This window comes from Podarcis tiliguerta (assembly GCF_965153285.1).
Source record: "Podarcis tiliguerta genome assembly, chromosome: 2".
Lineage (NCBI taxonomy): Eukaryota > Metazoa > Chordata > Lepidosauria > Squamata > Lacertidae > Podarcis > Podarcis tiliguerta.
The window spans coordinates 86,810,688-86,831,871 of NC_139535.1; the positions used below are offsets into that span (position 1 = coordinate 86,810,688).

A 21,184-nucleotide genomic window follows, 5' to 3' on the forward strand; every position below is an offset into this window, starting at 1 on the left:
TTTGGATGTTTCTGCTTGCAAAGGGAACAAGAGCAAAAGGCCACCAATTTGCCCCCCCACACACACACACTTTGGTGAGAAATTCCTAAGGCCACCACTGTCGCTTAGTGTCACATCCGCATTTAACATAAATGTTAGTGTAGCCCAAGCTAATCAGTACCATTCACTTGTCACTGAGACAGTAAGGAAAAATGGCACATATAATAAGAAGTAAGGAAAAGGTGAGCACACTGCATTAATATTGTGTTTTGCTATGTTATGCATTTTTGTGTTCTTATATGGGATAAAGGGTGCATAGAAATTTAATAAATAAATCATCATAATGAATAACTTTAAGTGCACATAGCAGCAATGATGGCCACCAATCTGGGTGGCTTTATATGAAGATTAGGCAAATTCATGGAGAATAAGGCTAGCCATGGCTATGTTCTTCCACCACTGTTGCAAGGGAGTGTGCCTCTGAATACCAGTTGTTGGGACTCACAAGTGGGGAAAGACTCTCCTCCCTGAAAGAGAGGGGAGTGGTTGTGGACGGGAGCCTGAGCACCGCCCACAGCAGGGGGCTCAGCCCCCTGCCTTTCTGTTCCCTGGCTGGCGCTCCTCCCACCAACCGGCACCCAATCGGGTGCCGCTGGGGGGTGTGGTCAGCCAAGTTCAAATTGCAGCGCCAGCCCTCTCCTCAGCCTCTTTCCACTCCGTCTCGCCGATAATAAAAAATTATAAATATAATAATAACCATAAACCATAAAAAAAAATAAAAAAATTCAGCAGCTCTAGTTGCATTGTCAGTTTAACTAACCAGCAGTTTGACCAATTACAGTCTTTTGTCTGTTTAATCACCCTTATTTCCCTCAACTGGTCTTGAGCCGACCTTGTGGGCAAAGATTTACTTTTCTTTGTTTGGCAAAGTTTCCTTTGTTTGATAAAGTTTCTCCAGCAGGGCCGCTGGTGTGGAATCTTATTGATTTCCTTTTCTCTTATTTTGGCTGCAGCTTCTGAGCATCTCCTTGTAAGCAGTCATTTTCAATTCTGTTTGATTACTTGGCATTGCTTTGCACCTAGATTTGCCTATCATTTAAAAGGGGCAACTTAAGAGCTTGGATAGCTCAACTGGTTGGAGCATAATGCCAAGGTTGCTGGTTATTGTTCATTTTGTCAGCATTTACGCGGAGCAATTGATAATAGTAATTCCTACTCATAGCTATAAATCCATTGGCTATTAATTGAGATACTATTGATTAATAGTTAATTCATCAACTGTGCTCTGAACTTTATTGATGCCCAATAATTGTTTACTAACATTTATTTACAGTCAAGTTATTAATTGATTGGTGATATTAATACTAATTAAAAACAACAACAATAATAAAATAAAATAATAAATAGAATAAATTTGAAAAATAAATAATAATAATAATAATAAATAATTATAAATATAATAATAATAATAAATAATTATAAATATAATAATAATAATAAATAATTATAAATATAATAATAATAATAAAAAATTATAAATATAATAATAATAATAATTAATAATATTAAATAAATAAATAAATAAATGAAAATTAAATTTAAAATAAAATAAAGTAATTGGTGACAAAATAAATAGTAGGCGCATTTTACTAGTGCACAGAGCAGCTCATGGTGCCCAAGAGGAAGCGCACGGGTGCAGCACCAGCACACACTGCAGCTGGCGACCGTCATAATAATGAACCCAAACCCATTTCGCATTTCCTCAATGCCTTCAGATCATTCATGGCTGACTATGAGCAGCGCTTTCTCTTAGCTATTCTTTAGTTCTATTTGCCTTGTGTTTCTTACTTCCTTGTTTCGCAAACCAGTGGCCAGCCTTTAAGCAACCCAGGTGCAGGCCCAAGCCCTCAGTCAGGAACGGCGGCTGGGCAAACTAGGTCTCGGCCTTGCTCGGTGACGACTGACTTTCAGAACCGCATCGGGGCGCCTGCGTGGAGGCTGCCGGCCCGTATCAATAACCCGGTGGCTTCCAGTTCTTCTTTGCAGAATAAGCAGCCCAGGGTCTAGCTTCCAGAATCAGGCACCTCATCAGCCGGTGATGACGAGTCAGAATGGCTTACGCCCTTTATGGCGAGAAGAAGCCATCAGAGGTGTATCGCACTGGAAAGCTGGACCTTAGAAGGATTTAAACGTAAGGTGTGCGGGTAATTCAATAAAGGGCAATGCCAATGGCAGTCTTGTAAGTACCCGCACGAGTGTGAGAGATGTGCAGGGGCTCACCCAGCCACAGTGTGTTACAAAGGGAAGCGGCTCTTTCGGGGAGGTCGGGGCTTTCACCACTCTAGTTCCAGACGAACCCCCGCAGCAGGGAACCATCGATAAAGTCCTTCTGGGTCTAGCATTTTCTCAAATTCAGCTTTCTCCTCTCCTCAACCACTTGTCCATCCATCCGGACGGAAGTGCAGCATCCTATCTTTGGAAGGGTTTCTCAGAGGGTTTTAGAATCCTAGTAGTTGGCTCCTTAACCGCGAAGGACTCTACCAATCAGAAGTCAGTAAGGGAAAGGACGCTCGCCCCGCCCCATGGGTAGCTAGCCCCACCCCACCATGTGTGCCACTCTGGGTGCCAGAGCAGCTAGCTCTGCCTCTGGAGTCACACTATGGCATACACTATGGGATGAACCCAACAGGGCCGCCACTTAGCCCCTGCTTGGTCTCCAGACAGAGGCACCCCTTCCCAGACCCACCCCCCTTTTGAGATTATTAGGCAACCAAATGTATCATTCCATAACACCTCATACAGGAATTATTTTTTCCTGGGGAGCCTGCCTTTTCTCCCAGATCAACTACAAGAGCAAGACCACAGCTTTAACAAAATGACAGCCCAAACAGGAAGACACATGGGAGCTTTGAAGTGTTCCAGATCCATTCCTGTTCTCCCAATGAGCAGGGCAGCTGTGGGCAAAATTGCAAAGAAGTACAATAATGATTTTGTCCTCCGTCCTAGAATCTAGTAAGCCTTTAAGCCCAAGAGTCGGAATCGCATAATTTCAGTCCGTTAACCATATTAGGGAACATGTATAGTTAGTAAACAAATTGCTAGTTTTGTGAGAAATAACACTTCACTGAAGTGGATAACGCTTTGGCTAAGAGCTCACCTTTGGCAATCTTCTAGAACATGTTGCATATGTAGCAGTTATTTCTAGCTAGAGTGAAACTGAAACCTGACATTTACAGTATCAAAACACACACACACACACACACACAACCACACAAAAAACAAAACAAACAAAAACAACAGCAGCAACAACAACAAAAACCCTTCCCAAACCTGCATATATCGCCCTTGGGCATCGTGCCGAAGAAGAATCCCGGGTAATTTCGGCTCATTCACAATTTATCCTATCCGAAGGGCGGCTTAGTAAATGACGCCATTCCACCAGAGTTATGCTCGGTGAAGTATGCCACCTTCGATCACGTGGTTAAATTGATCAGGAGTTTTGGTCAAGGGGCGCTTTTGGCGAAGTGTGATATTGAATCGGCTTTCCGCCTTTTGCCGGTGCATATTTCAAGGTAAATATTATGTGGATAAGGCCATGCCAATGGGCTGCTCTGTAGCCTGTTCGGCTTTCGAAACATTTAGCACCTTTTTGGATTGGGCCTTAAGATTTAAAACAAATTCCATTGGGGTTACGCACTATTTGGATGACTTTCTCTTCATGGGGAGGTCCGGCTCCGGGGAATGCGCCTCACTGCTGGAGGCCTTTGCGGCCTTGGCGCAGGACTTGGGTGTTCCTTTCGCAGCGGAGAAAACAGAGGGACCCACTACTTGCATCACGTATCTGGGCATCGAGTTAGCTCAATCCTCCCGCTTACGTAGGGCAAAAATTGACAGCCTTAGGGAAATAATCCGGCCCACCCTTCTGCTAAAAAGATTACCCTTCGGCAGATCCAGTCCCTATTAGGTCATTTTAACCTCGCTTGCAGGGTGATCTCCCCGGGACGCCCCTTCTGCACCCGCTTGGCCAGGCTGTCAGTAGGCCTCAATCATCCGCACCACAGGGTTAGACTCCCGAAATCGGTCAAGGAAGACCTGGAGGTTTGGGGGACCTTCTTAGATAATTATAGTGGAGTCTCGCTATGGCAGGATATTCTTAACTTAACTTCAGATTTTCAGGTCCAATCAGATGCGGCAGGGTCGCTAGGTTTAGGTGTGTACTTTAGGGGGTGATGGTGTGCTCAGCGGTGGCCAGCAGGATGGCAGGGTGAGGCTATCACGCGAGACCTGACTTTTCTCGAGTTTTTTCCGATAGTGGTCGCGGTGCACATCTGGACGCAGGAATTCCAAAACCGTCGGGTGTGCTTCAAAACCGACAACCAGGCGGTGGTAAAGATTTTGGAAAGGCAGTCTTCTCGATCTTCAAGGGTAGCGGCCCTTCTGCGGTCGTTCGTCCTCCGGTGCCTTGAGTATAATATAATCTTTTCTGCCAAATTTGTACCAGGAATCAATAATAACATTGCGGATGCCTTGTCTCGCTTTCAGATGTCTCGCTTCCGGTCGCTGGCACCTGGAGCGCAACTGTTGCCCGAACCCTTTCCGGAGCACCTGTGGAACGTTGGAGACGCAAAGTGATACAGGGAGTATTAGCGTCCGTCTCACCATCCACCCTCAGGTCTTATAAGAAGGCCTGGTGCGATTTCCTGGGTTTCAGGTCCGGGTCATCGGGGCTTGCTCCTAGCGTGCCACCGTCCTCCGACGACGTCTTAAGATATCTTTCTCACCTAGACGACCTGGGCCGAGCTCCCAAAACCTTAAAGATTCATGTAGCTGCCATTAGTTTCTTCTCCAAAGCTACATTCTCCTCTGACCCGTGCAATGACTTCTTAGTCCGCAGGGCTATCGAGGGCTGGAGTAGGCTTCAACCTTCACGGGCTGGGGGCCGTAAGCCGATCTCTTATGCGCTATTGTCCAAAATCCGCACAAAGTAAAATCCATCTGCTGGTCCAAGTATGAGGCCTGCATGTTTTCCGCCGCCTATTCGATTGCGTTTTTCGGCGCCCTACGGGTGGGCGAGGTTGTAGCCGAGGCTGGCGCAAACGGCTCAACGCGCGGCCTCTTATTGGACGATGTGCACCTATCAGAGGCGTCCATGACACTCAGGATACGCCAGTCAAAAACAGATCAGGCCGGCAGGGGGGTGTTTGTGAAGCTGGTAGCTTCTGCGGAGTCGGGTCCATGTCCGGTAAAGGACACCAGACGATTTCTCTACCTCCGGCCTCCCGGCCCAGGTCCTCTTCTGGTCCACCTAGACGATTCCCCGCTTCTAAGGCATCAATTCACGAGGGTGCTCCGCAGAGCCATTGATTCCTGTGGGTTACCTGCCCAAGACTACGCAGCGCACTCCTTTCGGATCGGCGCTGCAACAACAGCCGCTCATTTGGGCTTGCCGGTGGATAGGATTAATGAGATGGGCCGGTGGAAATCTGATGCATATAAAGCCTATATCCGCTAGATTACATTACATTAACCCCCCCACTTACCTGTCGCTTTCTTCTTTTCATCCTCAGCTGCTGCCAAAAAGATCGTGTGGATTTGCGGCCACAGTATCGTCCATTGGGCCCGTGCAAGGGCGTGCAGTTCCGGCCTCACTGTTAATCTTGGCCTACATCCGGGAGTCCGCTGTTTCTGGTTCATGAAATGGGGCATGCTTTGGCAGGAGCTTATGCCTATGTTGCGGGAGAAAGTGGCCTTGTCCGGCCCCCCCGACATCCTTATTGTCCAGCTAGGCGAGAATGACCTCGTTACCAGGAGTACGGCGGACTTGTCATGGAGTATAAGAACTGATTTGGGCGAGATTGCTGTCTTGTGTCCTGGGACTACCGTGTTTTGGTCCTCCCTCCTGAAGAGAATTGTGTGGCGAGGGGCGAAGTGTTGTATGGCCGTGGAGAAAATCAGAAAGACTTTGAACCGGGCCGTGTCCCGTTGGGTGCGCTGTCGGAATGGCCAAGTTATTGTGCATGATCGTATTCGGATTGGCAACATGGATAGAGATGACGGGGTTCATCTCTCAGACCTGCGGAATGACCTGTGGCTTGACAGCATCATCAGTAGCGTCAGGGATTGGTTGCAGCTGTGAGGGTATTGGCGGCGAGCCTTTGGCTCGGGTGGCGGTTAGGCATTGGATTATTGCGTTATGGTGTGTGGGAAGGCTAGGTGTGGCCATCGGCCTAAGCCTTCAATTTTGGGTATTCCGTTAAAGGAATCTGGGGGTCGTGTATTCCGTCCGATGCCTGCTTGGCGGGAGGCCATGGCACGACCCCTGGTGACGTCAGGGGAGAGCCTATAGTTGTATTATCATCAACAGGCTCCGCCCCCCTGGTGATTCAACCCCTGTGGTGGACATCCAATGCCTAAGCCAATACCTTTTTCACTGCTGTAACCAATAAAGTTGTGGCCTTTTCATGCCCATAAACCATATATCACGTGTCCTTGTGTGTTCATTTCCACGGGGCGGGGGTCGGGTCCTCGAACCACAAACTGCTGCTGAGTGCAGGTCCTGCTTGTGGATCTCTCACGGCATTTGGCTGGCCACTAGGAGAACAGGGTGCTGGACAAAATGGTCCTCTGGCTTGATCCTGGAGGGCTCTTCTTATGTGGGAAAGGGTTTCCAAGTCTGTGGCTGCCACATAACATAATATCACAATTATCGCTTAGTTAAAAGGGGGGGTCTTTCTTTTCCAAGGTTTTTTGCTAATAGGTGAGCAGTTGCTAGAGTCCAGTGGCATAACCGTTAAGACCCAGCATTAATCTGCAGTCAAATTAGGAATGTTCAACGTGTCCTTCAACGTGACCAATTTCTCTCTACTTTTTCATTTTATTAAGAATAGAGCAATTCAACAAATTGTCACATTGCACAAGGATGATTTGCAGCTACGATCAATGGGAAATACCCATCTCCCCAGGTTAAACATGATCACATCCATCTTCCTTAGTAATAGTGTATAGTAAGGTAAAGGGACCCCTGACCATTAGGTCCAGCCATGACCGACTCTGGGGTTGCAGCGCTCATCTCACTTTATTGGCCAAGGGAGCCGGCATACAACTTCTGGGTCATGTGGCCAGCATGACTAAGCCACTTCTGGCAAACCAGAGCAGCGCACGGAAACTCCATTTACCTTCCCGCCGGAGCGGTACCTATTTATCTACTTGCACTTTGACGTGCTTTCAAACTGCTAGGTTGGCAGGAGCAGGGACCGAGCAACGGGAGCTCACCCCATCGTTGGGAATCGAACCACCAACCTTCTGATCAATAAGTCCTAGGCTCTGTGGTTTAACCCACAGCACCACCCACAACCCTAGTGTACAGTATGCACCCTTTATTTATAAATAAAGGAAGATCACATTGTACCAATAAATTTGGCTGTGGTGCACTTAACTGAAGGTTATATATATATATATATATATATATATATATATATATATATATATATACTACTTTATGTACTAGTGGTAGAAATAGCCTAGAAAGCAAACATGGTGCAGTACTCTTGCAGGAAGGGATCCCATGAGCATCCCATGGCAGCAGACAAGGCCAAAGGGGCGGGGGGAGAGATGGATGTGTATTCTCATCATACACAGAAGCCCCAGGGGAAACCTTTCACTCTCACTCCCACAGAGGCTGCTTGGTGGTGTGTCCTGCTGCCTTTTTCAGCAATGCAGCTTTATAGTAGACTCTTTGAATACAACTCTAGGTTACAGCAGTTTTACCATACACTTGTGGCACCTAGAATATATTTACATCAGTTGCATGCATGCCAATTTCAAGCAGAAGGCTAGTCTTTCTACATTCATTTCTTTCCTACATCAACATCTCACCTTCTTTTGTTTGGTTATGTCTCTGGACCGCATGCTTCAGTCCATAGTGCAGTCCAAGGTGAGTTTCTCTATTACAGTCTTATATGCACAAGCTTCTATGACCACATTGGGCTTGTTTTTTAAAAGATGGGAATAATCAGGACAACAGAGGTGCCTGCTATTGTGTGTGTTGGATTCTCAACATCTGCAGCAGGCATAGGCAAGCTCGGCCCTCCAGATGTTTTGGGACTACAACTCCCATCATCCCCAGCTGACAGGACCAGTGGTAAGGGATTATGGGAGTTGTAGTCCCAAAACATCTGGAGGGCCGAGTTTGCCTATGCCTGATCTGGAGGGTGGGGTGGGGAGGCTGAATGCATTCCCATTGCCCTTCGTACACCATAAATACATTTGTCTTTATCAGTATAGGAAGCTGCCATATACAGAGTAAGGTGGCTTGGCCTAGCTAGCTCAGGATTAACAACAATGACTGGCAATAGCCCTGCAGGGTTTCAGACAGGGCTCTCTCCCAGCCCTAACTGGAGCTGCTGTGGATTGAGCCTGGAAACTTCTGCATGCGAAGCAGATGCTCTCCCACTGAGCTTCATCTCTTCTGCTTACAAAACTATACACTTCGGCATGAAAGAAAGAAAAGGAAGAAAATTGGCCCTGAAATTAGTTTGAAACTTCTCAGCTTTTTTAAAAAAAGACCCTAAAGCTAGTCAGAAAAAGTAGTCTACTCCAGCCAGCCCCTCCCTGTGCCATCCTTCATCACAGCACAATAAGTCGGGTTCTGCTGTTCTATTAAGCCAACCGTCATTCAACATGAGAGAAGGTGACAGCTCTCCCTGATGGCTGTGTATAGCCCATGACACAACTGGCACAGCCAGTGAATTGCTACTGAGAGACGTATCCGTCCATCCAGCTTCTAGTTTTGCACGCAACCCCATTTGAGAGCTCATCTTGCATTAGGCCAGTCAGCTTTGCCGTGGACCTTAATAAGATCAAGGCTGGCACATTTTTTAAGAACAGTAAAACACACAATTCAGGAAGAGATGGCCTGGGTGGACCTCTCCCACATGAGCTCACCATGAGAGTTTCTTTGACAGGGAGAGCAGCAACCAATCACAGCCCACTGGGATAAGCGCACCGGCATGATATACATGTCTGTCACATTCACATGTTACACATTTGAATTACTTTAGGGATGTTACACACAGTAACAAATCTGGCTTTGCCACCAAGCATACACTCCACAAGGCAGCACTCTGACAAGGGGTGTAGTGGTTAGCGTGTTGGACTAGGACCTAGGAGACCAGGGTTCAAATCTCCACTCAGTCATGAAACCAATCATTGTCCCTCAGTCTAACCTACCTCAGTGGATTCTTGAGGGGATAAAATGGGGAGCTCCTTGTCTAATACAACTGTAATGATAGATAGATAAGGCTGGATAGCTCAGTTGGTTAGAACATGGTGCTGATAACACCAAGGTTGCAGGTTTGATCCCTGTATAGGACAGCTGCATATTCCTGCATTGTTTGGGGTTGGACTAGATCAGTGGTGGCCAAACTTGGCCCACTGTTTTGGGACTACAACTCCCATCATCCCTAGCTAACAGGACCAGTGGTTCTGGCCCACACTCCTCTTTACATAAGCCTCTCATTCTTGTCCTTCTGTAAAGGGAATAAGTGCTTTAAACCTTTGTGACTGTGTACCTAGTCAATAATCACTACGGAGGTGAGTGTTGACAATTAAGACCTTCTGAAATTGAAGTTCTTCCCCACAATTCAAAAGGAGCAAGAGTCAACAGCGGCTTCTCTGTGAAGTGAGGGGAAATCACTATGTATCTGTTATTGTTTCCCATGTTCCAGACAAGTACTGGCTCAACTTAAGCCCTGCATGCAGCAGTCATGGTTTCCTCTAAGTACTCCTATTCATAACAGGAGTTGAGGCACTTGAGGATGAGGACTCAGTATGGGCTGGGGTGGGGCTGATGAGGCAGAAGCCCCAGAGACTGCCCCTTCCGTGCAAATGGAGGAGGAGAAAGGCTCAGGGGTGTGACCTGCTCTGGCAGAGGGTCTAGCACTGCCTCCTCGGGAGAGGCTGCACATCAATAGTAAAGAGAAGTTTCAGCCCCCTAAGCGGAGTGCCCACCTGCAAGACAGGAATTCCCACAGGGATGTGAGTATCTGAGCATTCTCTGCCTCTGCTTAAAAGGGAGAATCATTGGAGCAACGTTGCAGCTCTTGTTCAGTCTTGGACCTCTTGCTACTAATCTCAGACTCCTGAACTTTGGCCTTTGCTTTCCTTTGCCTTGCAGGAGCATCTGGTCTAGATTCTGCTCTAACCTAACTGCCAAGTCCGTACTGCTAGACTGCTACAATAAAAGTTTGCTTCTTTACTTGCAAGTAATGGCACCTGTGGTTGGTTTTGGGTGGGAGGCAGGACAAAAGCAGCCTAAGGATGCAATCCTACACCAGCTCAGTGGGACTTCTGGGTAGACATGTATAGAAATGCACTGTGAAATTCCTAAATGACATTACTGCAGTGCCAATGTAATGTATTTTTTTATGATACAGCAACATACCTATTGGTACACCCCATGTGAATCAATAAAATACATAGCACTTATAACTTAGTTATGTTGAAGATTTCTATGCTGCCTGTGTATGCCAGGTTGGCATGCAATGATAAGAAAAGCACTGCCAGTCCAAGACATTTGCCGCCTGAGGCAAAGGGAAAGAGATTGCCCCTTCTATGGCATGTTCAGAAGCTGAGCAGCCTGAATCTCATTTCAGCACCAGAAAATTGGACAGCGTCCTCCACCAAACCTAAGGGCAGCAGGCTAGTTTAGTGGGTGCAAAGGAGATCACACAGCACACAAAGATCCCAGCCTATTGCTGTTGGTCCATGCCCTACAGCATCTGCTGCCTAAGGTGGTCACCTCACTCGGCCTAATGGTAGGGCCGGCCCAGAACAAAAGCAATAAATACATAGAGAGAGAACACTACAAGATGAAAACACCAGATGTGGCAATTAAAGAAAGACCATAAAATTCTGGAGAACAGATAAAACTTGCATTATTTTGCTGAAATACCCGAGCACATGAAATGCCAGCTGACAGTAGCTACCAACTACCAGCGTTGTGATCAGAGAAATGAGGAGAAGGAGCCCTTCCATCATGACTTGATCCTGCTCCACAGTCTGCTGCATTACTGGCCATCATGCAGGTGTGAAAGGTTTAGGAGAACAGAAAGTCAAGACAATCTGAAACACATCTCAGAGGGAGAGCTGTTCAGGTGCCAAAAACATTCCATTGCTACAACAGTGTTTGACAGACGGGAGACATCAGATCATCCAAGGAGGAGGGAGGAGGGGCTAGAGAAGGTATAAGGCGAGGTGGCTAACCTGTGGCCTTTTGGTTGTTGCTGAACTAGAGTTTTCATCATCCCTGACCATTAGCTATGCTGGTTGGGGCTGATGGGAGTTGAAGTCCAATGACATCTGGTCAACCACAGGTTCCTCACCCATGGCTGGGAACAATTCTGATGAATAGGCAGTGCAGAAGAGATCACAAGAGTAAAAGAAAGCTCATTGGGGAACAGAATGGAAAGTATTGCAAGTGGACTGTTCTGTACATTATTTGGAAGCATAATGGTCATGAAACTAACTGTCCTTTGTGAACTGCCCTGGGTAGGCTTAGTCTTGAAAGATGACATAAGTGTGTGTTTTTTAAGCAAATATATATTAAATGGTCTCTGACTAATGCCAAAATTATAACAAAGTTGGTGCTAGGCAAGCTTCTCTAGGGAGGGGGGTGGAATCCTGGGTGCCCTGACAAAAAACCTGTTGTACTAGACTGAATGCTGAGGTAGTTTTATGAAGAATAATTTACAATATTCTTAGGCTGAAATCCCATAACAGTATGTTTTCCCCTGGTGAGCAACTTTAAGGGAAAATTTTAGATCAGGAAAATTGCCATACCACCAGTCTTCAAAGCAAGTGCATGGGATTGCTATGATAAATTTTAAAAATGGAAATCCTGAAAATGGTTCTCCTGCCATCCCACTAAACCCAGAGGGTCTTAAAAAAACACAACCCAAAAAACTCTGATAAGAACAGGCTGTTGGGAGTTTTTATTTTGGATGGGTTGCCAATGGCTTCAGTCCCTTCACTCTGCACATACATTTACTATCTCTTCCTACTTCTTAAACCCACACACCTGCTTATTGTCAGCAAGGGAGACTAAGGTATTGCAAAACCAACAGACAGCTTTGGAATATTTGTTGACCGCTTTCCATTTCCATCTACCTGAGCTATTTACTTGACAGCTGTTTGCCAGGTAAGATAAGCAGTAGTTTTCTTATTAGGTTCATCTGAGTGAACAGCAGAGTCATATCTCACCTCAGGCTTCACCACAACAGTACTAGCCTAGTCCCATGTAGTCCAGAAACACCTGGAGAACCAAAGGTTCACTACACCTACTATATCGTAACATTATATTCCATAATCCATGCCTCTTTTATATAACAGTCTTGCTCTTATTGAGATCATTCTAGAGCATCCATTCTCAACTTCGGGTGCCCAGATGTTGCTGTACTACAATGCCCACCACCCCTAGCTAGCAGAACCAATGGTCAGAGGTGATGGGAGTTATAGTTCAACAACACCTGGGGACCCAAGGTTGAGAAAGGCTGTAAAAGGTTCACATACTTCTGCTGGGCAGCAGTGCAGTTAAGTGATTTTAGACCCTGGACTTAATATGGGGGGGGGGCAGGGGAGAGCAGCGTTCTTTAGATGGCAAAGTGCACTATGGAGCATTATAAGCCAGTCCTGCTGCATTTGGGAGCCCTCCTGCTCACTCTTTTGAATGGGGCCCTGGACTGACTGACTTCATGTATTTAGAGCATTCATACCCCACTCTTTAGCCAAAGAGGCTCCCAGAGTGGTTTACATACCATCAATTAGAACAAGACAGCCCCTGCCTGCAAGCTTACATTATAAAAGACACAACACACAAGGAAAGGGAAACAGGGAGAGAAGAGGGGAGGAAAGCAAACTCAAGTGCCAATGGTTCTAAGTCAAATAGCTGTTCTTATAATGATATGTATTTCTTAGAAAGTCTTGCTCTGACAGTACCACTACTGCTAAGTGCAGGGGTCCAGCCCTGGAGGGGATGGACCAAACAGCTAATTTAAGTTTCCCTCCCCCTTTGAAGCTCATCAGACTTTCTCACATCTGAATAACAAAACCCAGCATCCTAAACTTAGAAAGAAAGAACTTGCTTTAAAGTCCACCTAGAGCAAGTTCAATCAGTTTCACTTGCTTCTGATTTTCTTTTCGTTCGTCATGCTCTTTCAGTATGTGTATTTTTAATTTATAGACCCTTACGCAACCAAGAAAAGAAAAGTGCTACTGGAAAACAATCAGTGAATAAGCTTCAAATCTTCTTACATCATTTCAAAAGAAGATAGCAGGAAGTCTGAGCATGAATGAGAAAGGAGCCCCAAAACAAAGACAAGGGATGATAATGGCCCCATGAGGATCAACTGAAACACAATCCCTAAAAAAGCAAACTTTACATGGACACAGCAGTGAGTAGCTGAAATTCATTCAATCCACTGGGAGGCTTAAGAGGAAATATATGTTATAGACCCAGAATAATCTCATAGCCGGCAGCCATCAATTCACACCAACCTATACCTAAGGATACCATGATAAAGTTTAATATTGTACTGATCCCCTGCAATATCTACAAATATCAATAAGGATCAGTTTCACTCTGAGAAAACAACCCTCAACAAATCCCAGCATCATGAATGAGCTAGCAAACACTCTGCCAAACAGGACTGGCATCTTCCTATTTGCATTCAGGTGAGTTCAAAAGCAAACTTGCTTCTTATTGCAGGCATGCAACTCAAATGGCCTCTCCCCTTAGAAAGGAGGGGAGGTTGTCAGCATGCAGTCTTTAAGTGGTAATCACCCCCTCCCGCCCCCAGCATCCCAGCAGGAAGGTATGTATAGGAGAACTTTACCTAAAAGGCCTCAAGGTGACGAGACATCTTCTGACCATTATTTTCCCATCTGAATTCACTGTAATCATTGTTCAAACTTTAAAAAAAAAAGGAAGGAAGGAAGGAAAGCAGACATGTAACAAGTCCAATCACTGTTATTATAAAGAGCCCGTGGCTGGAGGCATTTTTTTGTTTTGTTTTAAGGATGTGTATAGAAAAGGAATACAGAATTGCCCTAATAATAAATCCAGGTATATTAAAGGGAATCCAATCTTCGGTTCCCTCCCAGGTGCTCTGCCTCTGTTGCCGTCTGCTTCAGAAGAAATAGGTGTGAACCCAGAAAAGAGAACCTGGATGGTGTTGATTCCTACAATGTTTTAGTCACATTTTGAATGCAGGTTGTTGTAAGCAAAAGCAGCAGCCCTCCCTTCTCCAAGTATTAAATCCACTGTTGCTGACCAGGTGGGAGACACCTGGACCCAGAGACTCTTCTGTTCACAGGATCCTTCATCACAGCCAGTTTTCGCCCAGGTTTCACCTTAGCCCAAAAAAATCCTACAGCAAACGCTCGCTCCTTTCTTTCTCCAAGCTTCAGCACTCCCAGGTAGATGCCATTTCCTGCGCTGGTTTCCTATTCAAGAGGCGACTCCCAGCCACGGATGGAGATGCAGTGGTTAAAGGGACCAGCTCCATCCCAGCTCGGCGGCTGCCTTGTAGCATCCTGGCCATCCAAAACATTCCGTTTTGAGTCTTGCGAATAGGTTGTGTTGTTTCCTTCTGGGAAGGATGCGCTGCTAGGAGCCAGGATTCGGAAGAGGCTTCGTCGTGAATTGGATGCCATCTAGTGGCAATGGCAGGGATAGCCCTGTGGCATTGGGCTTTTATGAACTGTGAAGAGCATACCTGAAAGGTGGGTATTGCACAACAGCCTTACAGCCGTGCCTGTTTCCTATTCAGCCACTTAACACCAGATACGGGCTTTTGCCTTCTGGTAGTGGCGCCCTCCCTGTGGAACGCCCTCCTTTCAGATGTCAGGGAGATAAAGAATTACACAACTTTTAGAAGACATCTGAAGGCAGCCCTGTATTGGGGAGGTTTTTAATACTTGATGTTTTGTGTTCTTAGACATGCTGTAAGCTGCCCAGAGTGGTTGGGGAAACCCAGTCATATGGGCGGGGTATAAATAAAAAAATTGATTATTATTATTCTATTGCCAGAAAACCCAATACATGCTCAGGCAGAATGCTGAAGGAACAAGATGTGGCTGGCACAATACACCACATCAGCACTGCTAGACTGGGTTACTGCACCAAGCTCTAACACGGAGCTGCCTTTGAAAAGGGTTTGGAAACCTCAGTCACTCCAGAGGGTGCTAGCCAACTTGTTACTGAGAAATGATCTAGGAGAGCACACTATGCCAATATAGTGCCAAGCTTTCTACGAGTTAACAGCTTCTGGGTCTAATTCGAAGTGCTGGCAGGGCAAGCCCAGCCCATTGGGGGATACAGATTAATACCTTGGTTCATGAGTGAGGGGCACTTTCCCTCAGCTACCCACTCCCTAAGCAATCCCAGACCTGATCACCTCACCCCTTGTTACTGGCTTGGGTGTCTTCCATACCTAGAAGAACTCTCCCCTCCTGGCTATGCTGAGACCCAGGTAGCCTGAATTCCCACAGGCTCTGCCTCTCCCAGTTCAGTCACAGCCCTCCCAGAACACTCCTGTCTGTATACCTTCCCCAGACCCTTAACCTGGTCTCCCTATCTAAGCTGCAAGGCTTGCTATGGATATTTCACTTAACTCAGTCAAATTCTATCCTACTCCCTATCTCTCCTCTTAAATCAAGCCCTATCTCTCAACCTGAACCTTAGCCCTATCTAACTACCTCCCTCAGAAACTGCTCCTTTTATTCTTCCCTCCCCTCCCTGCTTTGTGGCTAGCTGACTTTGTAGCCAATCAGAGAGAGGCTCCAGCACTCTGGTGGAATTTCAGGGAGACTGCATCACCAGACTCTGGTCTGGCTCTGCTGTCCATCACACTAAGCTTAGAAGCTATGGGAGAGGTCTTCTTGTGGTTAAGAAACAGGAAGTAGAGAGTAGGAATTGACAGTTCTCGCTATGGAGGAATGTAGAAAATGGAGACCGTCCGTCCGTCCCCCACACACACCAGAATTGTTTTTCAGACTGTGCTTTTTAACTCGTTCATAAATTATCTGCAGTTGGGATGAGCCAGGAGAAAGCGAAGCTTGCTGACGATACCAAATTGTTCAGGCGAGTTAAAACAAAAAGGTATTGTGAAGAGTGCAAAAAGGATTTCTCCAAACTTAGGGAATGGGCAGTAAAATGACAGAAGGGTTTTGCAGAAGGGCTTTGAGCTCAGTTCAGTTTTGATACTCAGAGCAAATTACTGGGCTCAGAATCCATTAATTCTAAATATATGTTGTTTGAACCTGGCTACAGTGGGTGGGTCTCAGGGTTCCAGAAAAGAAAAAGAGTAAATCCTAAAAGCTTGAAGTCAGCCCACTCCTGCTCTAATCTGATTGCGGTGTATCAAAAGGAGGCAATATGAGATATAAAAGAAAGTATTAGCCACATGTAAGAGGTTCCAAAACCGATTAGCTTTTCTAGTTGACTTAGTACACATTCCACAATGTCCTTCCATTGCAGATCTTACAAACTGAACCTGGAAGAGAAGGCACTGGGCACAAGAAGGTGAATTAATGATGTGTGGGCTCAGATTCCTAAGGAACATCTTCCGGAAAGATTTCACCTGAGTGAAACCAGGGTAGGGGAACTTGTTTCTGACAGATTATGTGTGCTTGTACACGAGTAACAGAAACAAGGAACTCGCTTCCATTTAAGTCTCGTCAATTTAGAAGCATACTTAACAAAGCCCAACATATGAAAGTCACAAGACATTTTTAGAAGACTACACAGATTAACTTAGTCGTGTTTGTCAAAGGGAATTCATACCAGCTAGTTGAGGAATTAATTGTGTTAACTGAGCAGAGAGCTCGGTGGATATAAGAGAGTGCAATGATTGCCTGGATATTAAGGTGGGTTATGTGATATATCAGACGTAAACCAAGCTTGGACCATACTGGCTCACATTTTGTAGTATTTGGGTTTCCCCCCCTCTCTTATTAATTTATATACATTACATATCCAAATGATATAGGTAAGACACATAACTTTGAATATTCAAATACTATAAATAAAACACGTCATGTATTCTTTGCCTTTAACACTGCAGTTGTATATCCACATTAAACCAACTATTGTTACTATTGAGGGAGTGAGTCACAAGGGTACATGGGGAAAGGGAAAGCTGTAACAACATTTTGTAGTATTTGTATGGACTCAGCCCAGTATGTCAAGTTGCATGAATATGATAATTGCTTTTGCTTCTCATATACTAAACCTGTCTACTCAGAAGTAAGCTCCAGTGAATTCAATGTAGCTTACTCCTAGGCAAATGGCATATCTGTTAAATGAATAGTCTCAGAACAAGTATCCCTCAGCTAGTTTCTTTGGAAAGAGAAGAGCTGGCATGACAATCTAGAGGGGATGAATTTCCTTTTCCTGAACAACCACTGCTGGTACAGAAGCTCTGCCTGCTTTTTCAATTGGCCGGCCGATTTGTGACATCACGAAGCCACTTCACCAGTGACTACTCATTCGCTTTCTCCAGTCTATTTGCACATATGTACTTATGAATTTTAACCTTTAGGTGATGATTTAATATGACTTTACTCATCATTACCAGCCAGAAATTTCTGTTCTATTCCTTAAGTAGAAGAATATTAACACATCTCCGGTTTCCTAATAACTTTTTCCCCCAGCAGCCGACATACTGTTGACCAGCTGTCTGCTTTTCTTCTTCGTGCAGCTCCTCAAATAATTTAAAAGAAAAACCTGTGGTGTGAAGATCAAATTATCCTTGTTATAATCGCACCTCTTGGGAGCCGTTGAGCTCAAAGGAGTATAAAAATAAACTTTACTTACTGTATTGTAATATTAATAACTCAAAAAAAGAGAGGCAAAAAGTCCTCGTTAATTTGCAGGTTCACCCATTGTCCAGAAGGAGCCATTGTGTAGAGACTGCTGAACTGCAGACCAATGGTATCCAAATTACACAGAGACCTTTATTTAGTGGAGAGCTTGATGCAATTTTTCTCATGCTGCCACAAACCTGCCTCCACAGCCTGTGTGGCCCAAACCTCTGCTCCAAAGTCAGCCCTCTCTTTGGTTAGAGCATGGGTAGGCAAACCAAGGCTCGGGGGCAAAATCCAGCCCAACCGACTTCTAAATCCAGCCCACGGACAATCAGCATGTTTTTACATTAGTAGAATGTGTCTTTTTATTTAAAATGCATCTCTGGGTTATTTGTGGGGCATAGGAATTCATTCATATTTTTTTCCTCCAAAATATAGTCTGGCCCCCCACAAGGTCTGAGGGACAGTGGACCAGCCCTCTGCAGAAAAAGTTTGCTGACCCCTGGCTTAGAGTGAATTGGCTACCACAGGTGAACCGGGTTCGCGTCTCCGCTCCTCCACATGCAGCTGCTGGGTGACTTTGGGCTAGTCACACTTCTTTGAAGTCTCTCAACCTCACTCACCTCACAGAGTGTTTGTTGTGGGGGAGGAAGGGAAAGGAGAATGTTAGTTGCTTTAAGACTCCTTAGGGTAGTGATAAAGCGGGATATCAAATCCAAACTCTTCCTCTTCTTCTTCTTCACAGGCAGCAAATGCTGAGGGCAAGATGCAGGGGACCATGCAACTTGCCTTGCACACTTAAGCTAGCTTGCTGTCCTTAAGTGTAGTCAGTGTTGGGCAGCATGGTGGGGCAGCGCTGCTCACCTGACCTCTGGTTGGTCACGTCACTGTTGCTTACTGGCAGGTAGAGTGGGAGGGGCTGAGGCAGTGGTGAGGCTGGGAAAGTGCAAACACACCCGTGGGAACACAGGGTTGTCCCTGCCGATGCATTTGTATCACATCAACCTCACCACTGCCTTGGCCCCCTATCTCTCTAATTCCCAGGAAGCAAAAGCTGTCAGGAGCGCAGCCTACACTCGAGTAGGACCCTGGCAGAGACACATGCCCGACTGGCATGTTCCCTCCCTCCTGGTCGATCATTCAGGAGCTTCAAAAGCTTTCTTCAGCCTGAACATCACAGTGACCAATGCCAAACGACACCGGCACACTTAGGGATCCACAGAGTTTGCGTATCATGCGTAACAGACCCTAGCAACTCAGCATTTTGGCTAGTCTACTTTATTTACATAGAAACACACACGGAGCACTGCAACATGGCTCCCCCTCTCTCTAGCATCAGACAGCAAAGAGAAAGAACAAAGGACAATGGTCCCACTTCACAGAACACAGTAACACAAACATCCTGTCTCCGTCACTTCCCACTCTGTGGAGTCAAAACATATATTGTCATGTGATAGACAACAATCCCATGACTGCAATCATGGAGCAGGAATTCTGACAAAAGCAACATAAACAACAGGTGGTCAAGGGAGCTGCCCTGCTCCTGGGTGTCCTTAAGAATGCTGTCCCATCCCTAGTGCTGAAGCAGCCTTCAGTTGCCAGCTGAAATGTTGACAAACTGATTGAGAAATGTTTCCGCTACATCTTCTTCACACTATCTCCTCCATTCATTCTCTGTACCATCTGGCTAAAATAGGAATGAGAAGTGGAATGCTGATTACCCTAAATAACCCTCTTGGCTACCCTGTGGTTGACATCTTCTTCCAATTTTTGCATACGAATGAAAAATGTCTTTTTTATTTAAAAAAAAGAGAGAGAGAGAAAGAAATAAAAATCATAAATGGCAGACACAAAATATGAAGTGAATTCTCATAATCCTTCATTGTTTTCCATGAGATTAGATCCCCCTTCCAGGGAGGCTTAGAACATCATCTTCCGTAAGGAAAGATTTCGTGATGTGTGGAAAAAACAGGCTAAGAAGTTATTAAGGATTAGACGAATAGGCAATTTCTGTAGAGCCAGGGGGAAATGTTTCCCCTCAATTGCCCAATGTTGGATCATTCCCCAGTCTCTCTGAAATATGTGTGAAAAGCTCAGCCTGGCCTTTATCTCTTCTTTCCTACAACTTAAGGAATCAAGACATCCGTTCCCATTTCCCCAGCAGCAGGAGCTGAAGGGCAGGAAAGTGGAGGGATGTGCTAATGGAGACATTTGGCAGGATGTGCTGGGAAAGATCACTCTAGGTCTTGTGTGCCTAACTCCCCCTGCACTGGTGTGGTGGTGCCGGCCTCCCCCCTGAAGCCAGAGGACTGGACACTTGCTGCTGTGAAACAGCTATAAGCAAGAATAAGCCACCCATGCTTAAACACCAGCAATTGTAGCAACAGCTGCTTGTCTTGCCCTGGATGGACCTGTAATGTTTCTAGGATTGCTAGATGATGCCATGCCTGAGACAATCATATCCTTAAACAATTGGTGAGAAGGTAAAAAGTTGCTTTCTCTAACCAAGCAGGTACTCTGTGGAATGCATCCAACCTTAGTTCCAGAAGAGGCGCGTTGAAATCAATGAACTTAAGTTAGTCGTATCCATTGATCTCACTAGAGCTACTCTTGAGTAGGACTTACCGTACGTTGGATACAACTCCAAAGAGTAAGTGGGGATAGCTGTGGGTCATAGAAGCACCATGAAGTATAATAAGTTTATTTAGTTTGGGCATGTTATTATCCCACACTTTCCCGAGGAGGGGAGGTTTTTATCTAGCTCTGCACCTTTCAAATCAGCAGTTGCCTTCAGAGTAGTTGCCCTTAACTTTGAGCTTGTTCTCATTTTTTCTGCATCAAAGCTCATACAGCCCTCACTCTCTAGCACCACTTATTCCATGCCATGATAATCTCTGCATAACAGGATTGGGTCCAGTGAGGTATCACTATGGCTTAGGGATGGGGAAGAAATTTGATTCAGTTCACATCTATCAAATCCTGAAACAATATGTGAACTGACACAGCCATTCTTCAAAATGGGCAGTTTTTCAGTGCTGTTCTCCAACCAAACAATGTTTGCAAAAGTTCAAGTTAGGGGAAATGAACGTGTTCATCAAAATAACATGCAAATGTGCATTATATTTGGAGAAATTGCTTGCTAAAATGTGTACACTAGTCAAAAATGCACATGTTTATTAGGTGGATGGTGTGGAGAAGCATATATCTGTCAGAAGAAACAGCATTCAGGAGAGATTTGAGAAGTTTCTGCTGGATGTACACACTCATACAGATTTTCTCACCCCACAATTCATCCTTCTTGCGTATAATCCTAAAATCTATTCAGGCTGGTTCCAGACTTACA

At 45.5% G+C, this 21,184-nt stretch overlaps 1 protein-coding gene across 1 annotated transcript in view; it reads right to left on the minus strand.

The window, feature by feature from the left end:
- The window catches only part of MGAT5B (alpha-1,6-mannosylglycoprotein 6-beta-N-acetylglucosaminyltransferase B), a 168,989-nt gene extending 154,321 nt beyond the window's left edge, over positions 1-14,668 (minus strand). The window contains exon 1 of the mRNA XM_083428470.1: positions 13,869-14,668. Within this exon, the coding sequence (XP_083284596.1) occupies positions 13,869-13,936 (68 nt within the window). The 5' untranslated portion in view covers positions 13,937-14,668. The remainder of the gene's footprint in view (positions 1-13,868) is intronic.
- Positions 14,669-21,184: the final 6,516 nt, after the last annotated feature.